This window comes from Hemitrygon akajei, chromosome 3 (genome assembly GCF_048418815.1).
Source record: "Hemitrygon akajei chromosome 3, sHemAka1.3, whole genome shotgun sequence".
NCBI lineage: Eukaryota > Metazoa > Chordata > Chondrichthyes > Myliobatiformes > Dasyatidae > Hemitrygon > Hemitrygon akajei.
In genome coordinates this window covers 52,098,218-52,110,768 of record NC_133126.1, presented here as the reverse complement: position 1 = coordinate 52,110,768, position 12,551 = coordinate 52,098,218, and the positions used below count along the sequence as shown (strand labels likewise).

The window sequence follows — 12,551 nt, the reverse complement described above, 5'->3', positions numbered from 1 at the left end:
TGAGTGCTGGAGGGAGAACTTCTGGGTTTTCCCGCTGCGGTTGGTTGAATCCACACATGTGGAATCCGCGGATAAGGAGGGCCGACTGTACTAATTCCATTTACCAGCACTGGTGCTTAGCCTATTATATACATCAGCCTCCATTCTCTTCTTAGGCAATGTATCCCAGATTACAATGAGTTTGATTGAAAAAGAAATCTTCAGACCTCCTCTAACCCCCTTACTCATGGTAACATGAAGTCAAAATTGAAAAGGGTGATGATTACAGGACTGAAGGTGGAAGTTCAGAAACTGTAAATGTAAAAAAACCCCGATGAGGGTTACATACAGGCCTCTGAACTGTAGCCAGGAGATGGGGTACAAATTACAATGGGAGATAGAAAAGGCATATAAAGAGAGTAATGTAGTCATGGGGGGGATTTCAATATGTAGATAGATTGGGAAAAATCAGTAAAATTTAGAGCAGCTTATCGTTGAGCCCACTAAGGTAAAAGCAATTCTTGGTTAGGTATTGCGCATTGAAACAGATTTTATTCGGGAGCTTAAGGCAAAGGAACCTTTAGAGAGTTCGCCTTGCAGTTTGAGGATGAGAATCTAAAAACAGATGTATCAGTATTGCAGTGGAGTATTGGGAACTGCAGAGGCATGAGAGAAGAGCTGACAAAAAATGATTGTAAGGGAACACTAACCAGGATGATGGCAGAAGTGAGTCTCACATCAGGGTAGGGAAGTTACTGAAGAACATTTTAAGGGATCAGGTTTACGCTCATTACACCACAGTAACAAGCCATTTAACCTGACCATTTCATGGCAACCTATTTCTCTCTAACTCATATTTGCCTGCATCTCGATGTTGGCCCTCCATACACTTCGCATCCACATAATCCATTCAGACTTCTCTTCAATGTTAAAATCCACCACCTCTGCTGGTAGCTTGTTTTACATTCTAGCCATCTTCTGACTGACGTACTCCCTCTAATATTTCACCCTTAACCTGTGACCTCAAGCTCTAGTCTAACCTAATTTGAGGAGAAAAGCTTGCATTTGTTTATTCTGTCTATAATCCTCAATTTTGTGTACCTCTGTAAGCTTTCCCCTCACTCTGCTGTGTTCCAGGGAATGAATCCAATCTTTCCCTGTAACTCAGGTCCTAAAGTCCTGGCAAAATCTTTGTAAATTTTTTCTGCACTCTTTCAAGCTTGTTAATATCTTTCCTGCAGGTAGTGACCAGAAATGCACACAATAACCAAATTTGTCCTCCCCAATGTTCAATACAGCTTCAACATAACATCCCAACTCCTGCACTCAACACCCTGATTTATGAAGGTCACTATGCCAAAAGTTCTCTTTAAATCCCTATCTACCTGTGACACCATTTTCAAGAAATCATGATTCTATAAAAGCTAAGATCAGGTGAATCAGTTTTAGACTAGAGTAAAGAAAACTAAGAGGTATGAGAGAGGAGCTAGCCAAATTTGACAGGAAGTGAACACAAGACAGGATCATGGAAGAACAGCAATGGCTGGACCTTCTGGGAGCAATTTGGAAGGCTCATCCAAAATAGGTAGTACTCTAAAGGGAGGATGAGGCAATCGTGAAGTCAAAGACAGCATAAAAGCAAAGCACAGCACATAACATTGCACAAATTAGTGGGAAGCTAGAGAATTGGGAAGATTTTTAAAAAACAACAGATGACAACTAAATAAGCAATAAAGAGAGAAAAGATAAAATATGAAGGTAAGCTAGCCAATAATATAAGGGGATAGCAAAAATTTTATTAGATAGGATATCAAAAAGTATTAATGAGTAAAAGAGAGGTGTGAGTGGACACTGGACCACTGGAAATATGCTGGAGAGGTAGTAATGGGTGCAAAGAAATGGCAGACAAAATCAGTAAGTATTTTGCACCAGTCTTCCTTGTGGAAAATACCAGCAATATGCCAGAAAATTCGAGTGTGTCAGGTAACAGAAGAGTGTAATCGCAATTACTAAGAAGGTATTTGGGAAGCTGAAAGGTCTGAAGGTAGGTAAGTCACCTGGACCAGATGGACTACACCCCATGTTAAAAGAGGTGTCTGAAGAGATTGTGGAGGCACTAATCTGATCTTCCAAGAATTTAGATTCTAGAATGATTCTGGAAGACTGGAAAATTGAAAATGTCACTCTACTCTTTAAGAAGAGAAGGCAAAATACAGGAACTTGTAGGCCAGTTAGCCTGACTTCAGCGGCTGGTAAGATGTTGGAGTCCATTACTAAGAATAAGGTTTTGGGGGTACTTAGAGGCACATGATAAAACAGGCCAAAGTCAGCATGGTTTCTTTAAGGTGAAATCTTGCCTGACAAATCTGTTGGAATTCTTTGAGGAAATAACAGGCAGGATAGACAAAAGAGAGTCTGTGGATGTTGTTTACTTGGATTTTCTGAAAGCCTTTGACAAGGTGCCACATATGAGGTTGCTTGATAAGACAGAGACCAGAGACCATGGTATTACAGGAAAGATACTAGCGTATACAGAAGACTGGCTGTCTGGTGGGATGCAAAGTGTGAGAATAAAGGGACCATTTTCTGGTTGGCTACCAATGATTTCTGGTGTTACGCAGGGATCAATATTGGAACTGCTTCTTTTCATGTCACATGTCAGTGATTTAGATGAAAGATTTTTTTCTTTTTGTGGCCAGGTTTGCAGATGATACGGAGATAGGTAGAGGGTCAGGTAATGTTGAGGAAGAGGGGAGTTTGCAGAAGAACTTAAGACAGATTAGGTGAATAGGCAAACAAGTGGCAGGTCGAATACAGTGTAGGGAAGTGTATGGTCATGTATTTTAAAAGGGGAGCAAATTCTAAAAGGGGAGCAAATTGAGGATTCAGATCCACTACATGATTCCCTAAAGGTTATGTTGCAGGTTGAATTGGTAGGAAGGAAGGCAAATGCAATGTTAGCATTCATTTCAAGAGGACTCAAATATAAAATCAAAGGTGTAATGCTTTAGCATTTGGAATGTTGTGAGAAGGTTTGGGGCCCCTTATCTAAGAAAGGCTCTAAGAGGACCACAACCTTGTCATGATTTAGAGGCTCACATACCTCAATGACCCAGAAAGCTAAGTTGGCTTGAGCTAGGGCAGGGGTGTCAAACTCATTTTAGATCACAGGCCGGATTGGGCAAAATGTGACTTTGTGCGGGCCAGATCAGTTGCGCACGCGCGTGTGCTCCCACAGCTTTCGTTGCCTTCCTTTTTTCAACCTGTTCTCATGTTTCTCAGTCTCTGCTATAACTACAAAGTGTTTCACTTTACGAATTTCATTTCTTATGAAGAAGATTGCCTAGCAAGCATTATTTTTATGATTGGTATTAACTTACATAGGCTACAAGAAAGTTGTGATGAGAGAGAGAAAAAACAATGCTATTTTGGCTAAGGTTGTTTTGGGAGCCACACCCTTTCCATTAATAAACCATTTGAAATCGAACATTAGCAGACCCAAATGTAGACCTAACGAAACAAATTGTAAATGTAGGCTACACAACTGCACCTAATTTTTATTAGCTTGCTTCCACCAATCAAACTCAGACAATGAACACAGTTAGCCTCAATTTTTAATGAAGTGATCACATTTACAGTAATAGAATAGTGAGAAAATGAATGAATCACAATATTATGACACTCAATATTTCATAATGCATTTTGCTTACATGTCGCAGTGCATCCAACAGTGTCACTCATTTTTCACTTGCTGCTTCCAGACACCTGACATCTCTTGGCTTTAACCAGCCTGTCAACATCAGGGACCAGTTTCTGGGCAGTTGTGATTTTCATAATGTCATTTAGATGTCTGTGTGTCAGCTGCGAGCGCAGTTTGGATTTGTTACTGTTCATTATGGAGAACGCCTGCTCACAGAGATATGTTGTTCCAAACATGCAAAGGATCTTTGAGGCAAAGTCTGTCATCTTGGGGTAGATTGGTCCCAGGTATTGATAGAATGAGTCCAGACCTACAGTCTCAAATTTATATTTCAAAGCTCAGTTACACTGAATTTCAATTAGTTCCATTTGGAGTTTCTCCGGCACATCTGATGCTGCGTTGACCGCAAACAGCGAGCAAAATAGTGAGAATTCTTTCTTGGAAACAATTCTGAAATTCACTTTTCAGCTGTAATATTTTGTCCTTGTACCTGTCCATGTTGTCATTATTCCCATGAGCGACACGCACAGATTGCAAAGAGGGGAAATGAGCTGGGTTGCTCCGGGATAGTTGCATCTCCCACTGGCCTAATTTAATTTGAAAGACACGAATGCTGTCGTAGTATTCCATAACAAGTTTGTTGCGGCCTTGCATGTTAACATTAAGCACATTTAAGTGCTCTGTTATATGCACCAAAAATGCAAGATCATGAAGCCAGTCTGGATCATCCAACTCTGCCACTGGCTTCCATTGCTCATTCATGATAGTCCAATTTCCACACGTAATTGAAAAAATCGTTTCAGCACAACCCCACTGCTCAACCAGCGGACTTCAGTGTGGTAGGGTAGGCCATGTCCAATATTACTTTCGGACAAAAGAGTGTCAAATTGCTGATGGTTGAGTCGCTTGGCTCTAATAAAATTAACTGTTTTGATTACTATATCCATGACATTGTCCATGTTCAGGCTCCTGCTACATAACGCCTCTTGGTGTATAATACAATGAAAATTCCAGAATTCCTGCTCTGGTTTCTCTATCTGAACTTTCTCTCAGAGTTTCGCAACAACAACTGCCTTTTTCCCGACCATGGACGGTGCACCACCTGTTGCCACGCTGACAGCATGACGGTAGTCAACCCCCAGTCTGTCCAAGGCCCCGATGAGGCTGGAGAAAACATTGTTCGTCGTTGTGGTGTTTGTCATGGGCACCATCTCCACAAATTCCTCGGCGATGGTCAAAGATGCATCAACACCATGAAGAAATATTCCCAATTGAGCTACATCAGTCATGTCGGTGCTCTCATCAATTGCAACAGAGAAGACAATAAATGACTTCAATTTGTCTTTCAGTTGACTGTTCAAATCTCCTGCAAGGTCCCCGATTCTCTCTGCCACAGGATTTCTTGACAAGCTGATATTACCAAAAGCCTGCCTCCGTCTCAGAGAACACCAGCTCAGCTGCCATCAGCATGCATGCTTTGATGAATTACCCCTCTGAGTATGGCTTCGACGCAGCAGCTATTTTGTTGACAATAATATAGCTGGCCTTGACAGCTCCATCATGAGTCTCTCAACTTTTGGTGAACACTGATTGCTGTTTTCTCAGAGCTGCTTCAAGCTCATTTACCTTTTGCGTTCTGAGTCGTCCTGCGTACTCGTCATATTTTTATCCATGTGACGTCTCATAGTGTCGTTTAATATTGTACTTTTTTGCCACAGCCACTTGTTGCAAGCATATCAGATACACAGGTTTGCCGTTGACCTCACAGAAGAAAAAATGATCTTTCTAATTATCGTTGAACATCTGACCTTCGATGTCAACTTTTCTTGGAAAGTATTTTGGACCACAGCAGCAAACAGTCTCAGCCTTGCTGCAGGTGTTACTTACCTGAGTACTCTGTGTGTTTATACTGTATCTGATGATGTACCTAGAGCCCTAGTGGTCTTCAGTGCAGGGTGGTAGCTGCTTATGCACAGCGGGTGATTAACTGCCACCTATTGTACGGTTGCCGTACTGATACATAATAAATGGTCATAAATATTTTTTTTTCTCCCCAAATCATCCCACAGACCAGATTGGACCCCTTCATGGGCCGGATGCTGGCCGGTAGTTTGACACCCCTGAGCCAGGACCTTGTGCTTTGGCTTTTGGTAGGGTCATTCATACCAAACAGGTCAAAGGGTAGAGGCTAGACTAAGAGTGGTCCACTGGCCCTCCAGGTTTGGGGGTTAAGCTCAGGGCTAACAACCCTGACTGGTAAAACAAAACTGCTACAGAAACAGCAATGTAGAATCCTTCTATGTCTGTGTGCTATGTTATGGACAGACAGATGAAGGACCTTGCAACACACTAAGAATGTTGGAGGAACTCAGCAGCTAGGCAGCATCTATGGAAAAAAGCACAGTCGATATTTCGACAGGACTGGAGAAAAAGAAGAAAGGTGGGGGAGGGAAGAGAGAAATATCAGGTGATGGGTGAAACCTGGAGGGGAAGGGACGAAGTAAAGAGCTGGGAAGTTGATTGATGAAAGAGGTGGAATACTATGGAAGAAAAAAAAAGGGGGGAGGAGCACCAGAGGGAAGGGGATCGGGAATGGTGAAGGGGGTGGTGGGAGGGGGCAATACCGGAAGTTCAAGAAATCAATGTTCATGCCATCAGGTTGGAAGCTATTCAGACTGAATACAAGGTGTTGTCCCTCCAACCTAATGTGGCTTCATCATGACAGTGGAGGAAGACATGTATGGACATATCGGAATGGGAATGGGAAGTGGAATTAAAATGAATGTCCACTGGGAGATAATTATCCTCCTGTACATTGGTGAGACCTGGCATAGTTTGGGAGACCACTTCGCTGAGCATCTATGCTCCATCTGCCAAAACAAGCGGAATCTCGCAATGGTCTCAACAATATAGAGGAGGCCACACCAGGAGAACCGAATACAGTATATGACCCCAACAGATTCACAGGTGAAGAGTCGCCTCACCTAGAAGGACTGTTTAGGCCCTGAATGGTAGTGAGGGAGGTGGTGTAGGGGCAGGTGTAACATTCATTCCGCTTGCAAGGATAAGCGCCAGGAAGGGGATCAGTGGGGAGAATCGAATGGACAAGGGAGTTGCATAGGGAGCTAGACCCTGCGGAAAGCTGAAAGTGGGGGGGGGGGGGGGGGTTGGGAAGGGAAAGACGTGGTCGGTGTTGGGATCCCATTGGAGCTGGCAGAAGTTTCGGAGAATTATTTGCTGGATGTGAAGGCTGGTGAGGTAGTAGGTGAGAACAAGAGGAACCCTATCTCTGATAGGGTGGTGGTGGTGGGAGGATGGGGTAAGAGCTGACATGTATGAAACAGAAGAGATGTGGTTGAGGGAAGCTTTTATCTAATCCAATGGTTGTGGGATCACTGAGCTCTATCTATTACATGGTATTTGGCAAACAAGTAGTACTGTGTTACTGCTCTGTTCAGTTGCCACCTCATTTTCAAGCACTGCTAGTGTTTTTTCCAGCATGTTCTTCTGTGTTACTCAATCAGGATTTGTCTTATGGCTTGATTGTATTTGTTGAGCAAGAGATATGCAAGGTAATGAGGTTATAGGCAATGGTAGATTTAGTAGTATTTACCCAAACATTATATATGGAAAAGCAAATAGAATCAGCAAGAAACTGAATATCGCTTGAGTGACATTTTTAAAGTCAAGTTTACCGTAAATGCCGGATTATAAGCTGCTACTTTTTTCCCACGCTTTGAACAGCTTTGAACACTGCGGTCTTTACTACGATGCGGCTAATGCATGGTTTTTTTTCATGCCGCCAAAAACATTTTGCCTCGCAACAGTAGACCAATAAAATTGATGAGTAGTTCACAGAGGTCCAATGAAATTGTACGATAAATCAAGCGCACTTTCACAATTAAATTATTGTAAATCAGTCATTTGTACTCACCTTCATCAACATGGAAAACACTCGAAGAAAAGCATTGTGCTGCCTTTATGGCAGTTACTTAGTTTATAATATTTTCGCTTAGTAATTCATTTGTTAGTATTTTCTAGTTAAAGTTAGAAGTGTTTTAAGTATATTTGTTTTCTGTACTACATCCCGGGATGCTATGACGTCACATCCGGTTTCACCGCGTCTTGTGGGAAAATACCGGTTTGCGATAAACGGAAAAGTGGGGGTGAGCGCATTAGACCCGCGCGAGAACGCTGCTTTTAAGTTAAAGGCGATCAATAACTTTTCCTGGTAGGCTGCAGTATATATTTTTTAACCAGTCGTTAGGAGATATTGGAATGTTGTTCGTGCACTGTTCAGTAAAAAAGTATACGCAACGTAATTTGTGTGTTACCGATACGTATGTATATTTTAAAGTAGCTGTGTTACAGGCACGGTTCGAAAAAAAGCATTTGCAATATGTATTTGTTTATATTACCATACGGATTTAATTAAAAGTTAAAAAATCCTCACGTGTAATATCTTTCTGTGTAAATATCTCATATTACAACGTGGGACACCTGCGGCTTAAAATCCAGTGCAGCTTGTACAAGTACAAAATTGATTTTCTTTCTAAAATTAGAGCCTGCGGCTTTTAATCAGGTGCGCTCTGTAGTACGGAATCTACGGTAAATTATCCGTGTAAATTCTTGCAAAACTAAGGAGATGGAAATTTATCATTTAGTTTTTCAGTTGTTCCACAATTCAATGAGATAAAATACATTCTTAGTTAGAAATCAAAATAAGCTTAAAATAATTCAGAAAAGTTCAGAATTGAGAAGATAAATATTAAAGCGTACTTTCTTTGCTGTCGATAGCCTGGCATATCCAAGAGAGATTTCCGGGGGAAAGATCTAAAGAGCTTCTGAACCTGCTGTTTCCAAGACAATAATCTTTTCTTCTGTGTTTCTGTAAAAGCCTAAGAGAAAAGCAAACAATTCTAATTAAAACTGCAAAATGTCATTACACTTGTACAATCTAAAATTAATGTTTTCACTTAGTCAACATGTACTAATTAAACATTATTTAATAATAACAGGATTTTTTTTTTTTTTTTTTAAAGAGTTGTAATATTTATTTCAGGTCTCAGTAGAAAAATTCCTGGTTTCTCTTGTTTAAATCAGTAAGGAATCATGCATTAGGTTTCACATTGATCTGGTCATATATTTATGTCGATACATAAAGATGCCAGGTATATAATAAATACCTACTTCAATTTAAGAACCAGCACAATAGTATCTTTGAAAATTATTTACTGAAACAATATAAAAATAAATTAAATTTCTATATATTGGGATTTATGAAAGTTAAATAAAATAAATGTAATAATCAAAAGGTATATTAAATAAGAATGTTGTCTCTTTTACATGGAATTCAGAAACACATCGTTTGACAAGCAATCAAAGCAACCCAGTGTGTACACTCTGAACACCCACAGAACATAAAGATATGAAGTACCAGTAAATCTGTTGAGGCAGAACTGGCTGCAGGAGTAATATTGGCAGGATACTTTTCTCAAAAATAAGTTACAAAACTTAAGTTACAAAATATCTTGTATCCATCTAGCATTACTTGAAGTACATCATCTTTGCACAATTGAATATTTAACTATGAAGACCAAAGCTGAATAACCCTAGGTGCGTACTGGGTATTAGCACATTTATAACAACTTTTTCAGAAAAAAGGCCATTATCAATAACAGATATTTTTGAAAAATACAGTTAATACAACTAAAAAAGCAACTAAATAAATCTAAATGGTAACTTAAATTTAACACTTTTCAACATCTTTGAGGGATCTATGGACTTGGACCCCAGGATGCCATTGTTCCTCTATGCTGCTAAGAATCCTGCTACCAACTTTGTACTCTGCTGTCAAGTTTTCTTTTCTAGATTCAACTCTAACTCTCTAACTGCCATTTCTCTGCTCAACTCTGCACATTATCTATAAACTGCTGAAGCCTATGGCAATCTTCTATACTATCCACACCACCAACCTTCACATGTTATCAGAATACTTACTAACCCACTCTTCCACTTCCTCATCTAAGTCAATTTTAAAAATCACAAAGAGCAGGGGTCCCAGAACAAACCCCTGTGGAACACCACCAGTCACTGACTTACTGACAGAATACCCACCATCTACCACCACCCTCTACCTTTGTGGGCAAAGTAACTTGGAATCTAAACAGTCAAGTTTCCATCCCATTCATCCCATGCCTCCTGTCTTTATGGATGCAGCTATCAAGGGGAACTTGTCAAATGCCTTACTAAAATACATGCATACCACATCCACCACTCTATCTCCATCAATTTGTTTTGCCACCTCCTCAATTAGGCTTAAAAGGCAAAACCTGCCCATCATAAAGTCATACTGACTATCCTAATAAGATTACACTTCTCCAAATGTTCGTAAATCCTGTCCTTAAGAATGCTCGCCAATAGCTTGCCCACCACTGAATAGACTCACTGGTCAATAATTCTCAGAATTTTTCCTATTGCTTTTCTTGAATAACAGAACAACATTTGTGATGCTCCAATCCTTGTACTATTCCAGTGGGAAGAGAGGATGCAAGTATTATCGCCAATATCCCAGCAATCTTGACCCTCACTTCAAGTAGCAACCTAAGGAACATTCTATTCAACCCTAGAGACTTAATTATCCTAATTTTTTCCAAGAACTCCAAAAAGTTCTTAACCTCAACATGCTCCAAGACAGTACCCTGTTCTATATTAACTCACATTTGTCAAAGTCCCTTTCATTGGTAAACACTGAAGAAAGGTATGCATTAAGGACCTCCCCCTACCTCCTTCACCATCAGGCACGTATCTCTATTATTGCTCATAAGTCCTAACCTTACTCTTATCATCTCCTGTTCTTCATGTACGTGTATAAAACTTGGGGTTTTCCTTAGTCCTACTCGCGAAAACCTTCTCATCTCCCCTTCTAGCTCTCTTAAGTCCCTTTTTAAGCCCTTCCCTGGGTACCTTATAATTCTGAACAGCATCGTCTGACTTTGCTTTCAAAACCTTCACTACGCTTTCTTCCTGTTGACTAAATGTTCCACCTCTTGTGATCCCTTCATCCTACTATCCTCTCCCTGTCTCAATGGGACAAATCTAAATAGAACCCCATGAAGATGTCCCTAAACAACCTTCACATTTTGGCTGTGCATTTCCCTGAGAACGTCTGTTCCCAGTTTACGCTCCCAAGTTCCTGCCTACCACCATCGTCATTAGCCCTCTCAGTTAAATACTTGCTCATATCATCTGTTCCTATCCTTTTACATATAGATGCTAAAGATTAGGGAGTTGTGATAACTATGTCAAAAAAACTCACTCGCTGAGACCAGGTGCCTGACCATGTTCATCATCCAGTACTAGACTTCCACCCACACTAACTCAGTTACAATCACTTGGTAGTATTGCTCTATTAACACAGATTTAACTGCTCCAAAATAATGCTGTTTATTTCCTATTTAAATGGTGGTAGCTTCAGAGCTCCATCAAAAGTATTTTACAGTGGGATTAAGAAATTAGCAGGCTTTTAATTGCAAATGCAAGAATTTTGAAACTTCAAAGTATTCACACTAAAATTAAGCAGTTTGTTTCCATCAAAGAGAAAACTACTTCAGAAACAACTTCAGTACAAATAGAGCAGTATCATGATTGAAAAGATTGCATAAGCAATGTTTAAATATTTTGATTACAAGGTAACAAAGTCCAGCAGGAAGAGGTTATACTGCTTCCTGAGTCTGCTTTGCTAGTAAATAGAACTGTGGCTTATTTGATCTGTGGCCTTGGTTCCATATTCCTTCCCAAACTACATACCATTGATTCTTTTACAGTCCAAAATATATTTCAGCCTGGAACACATTGAGCAACTCGGCATTTACAGCTCTCCATGGTAAAAAAAAACAAAGAGGAAAGTCCTCTTTGGAAAAGAGTGTGTGTCACTCCTTTTTATCTCCTTTCTGGGGCAGGCAGACCTTCAGTCCCTGGGGTTTAGTGCCAGCTACAGTCTCGGCTGGATGTGCTGCGGCTCCGACTGTGTCTCTTGGTCTCCCGACGTTCCTGACCCCAGCTGTGCTTCCGCTTCCTTTCAGACTCGTGGCCTCGCTCTGCCTCCTTCTCCCGCTCCTTGGCTTGTTTCTTGCGCTCTTCTTCCAAGTGTCATTATCAATTAAAACATGGTGTTCCAATACGATGTAGGCTCATTAACCTCGTTGCCAATTTGTTGTGCATGTGGCCTGGCTACATAACAATGCTATTAATAAAAACACTGGAGACGGGAGCTAAGTTCATGTTTCTTTACTGGCACAAGCCAAACTCGGCACACACGTACAGATCAATACGCGCCTAATAGCGCATGCAATAACATGTCCCTATAACATAGAATAGTCCCTTATTATACTGTAGGCCATACAGTACACTACTAAATGGAGTAACTGGGTAATCTTGGAGTAACACATTAAAAAAATAATAAAAATGTTAAAAACTTGATGTTTTCTTCAATATATAGTTCACTCTTCCTCCCTGGTATGTTAGATGCATATGACAGTAAACTACAAGGAAATAGCTAGCCCCAAAATTATTTCAAATTATATTACGAGAAGTGGATGGATAAATTTGTAAACAGGTTTTTCCAAATAGATTAAATTGAACAGATTGTTTAAGTTGTTCTTTTAAAAAAAAAATTCTCACCTCATGAGCTACACATTTGTCAATGAGTTGCAGGTAGGAACTTATGTTTTCTTCATCTGGTCTGGATACAAGCAGTTGTGTACATACTGTAAAATAGAAGAGTCAAATATTACAAAGAATGGCACTGGCACTGATAAAAGAAACAACTTCCAAGGGTTCTATACACATCTTTGAAAACTAAGGCAAAACT

At 40.3% G+C, this 12,551-nt stretch overlaps 1 protein-coding gene across 6 annotated transcripts in view; it reads right to left on the bottom strand.

Moving 5' to 3' along the window:
• The window catches only part of samd4a (sterile alpha motif domain containing 4A), a 237,053-nt gene that overhangs the window by 74,342 nt on the left and 150,160 nt on the right, over positions 1-12,551 (bottom strand). For all 6 annotated transcript variants that reach the window (XM_073039876.1, XM_073039878.1, XM_073039880.1 and 3 more), the window contains 2 exons: positions 12,362-12,447; positions 8,459-8,577 (listed from right to left, as the gene is read on the bottom strand). In XM_073039876.1, the coding sequence (XP_072895977.1) occupies positions 8,459-8,577; positions 12,362-12,447 (205 nt within the window). The remainder of the gene's footprint in view (positions 1-8,458; positions 8,578-12,361; positions 12,448-12,551) is intronic.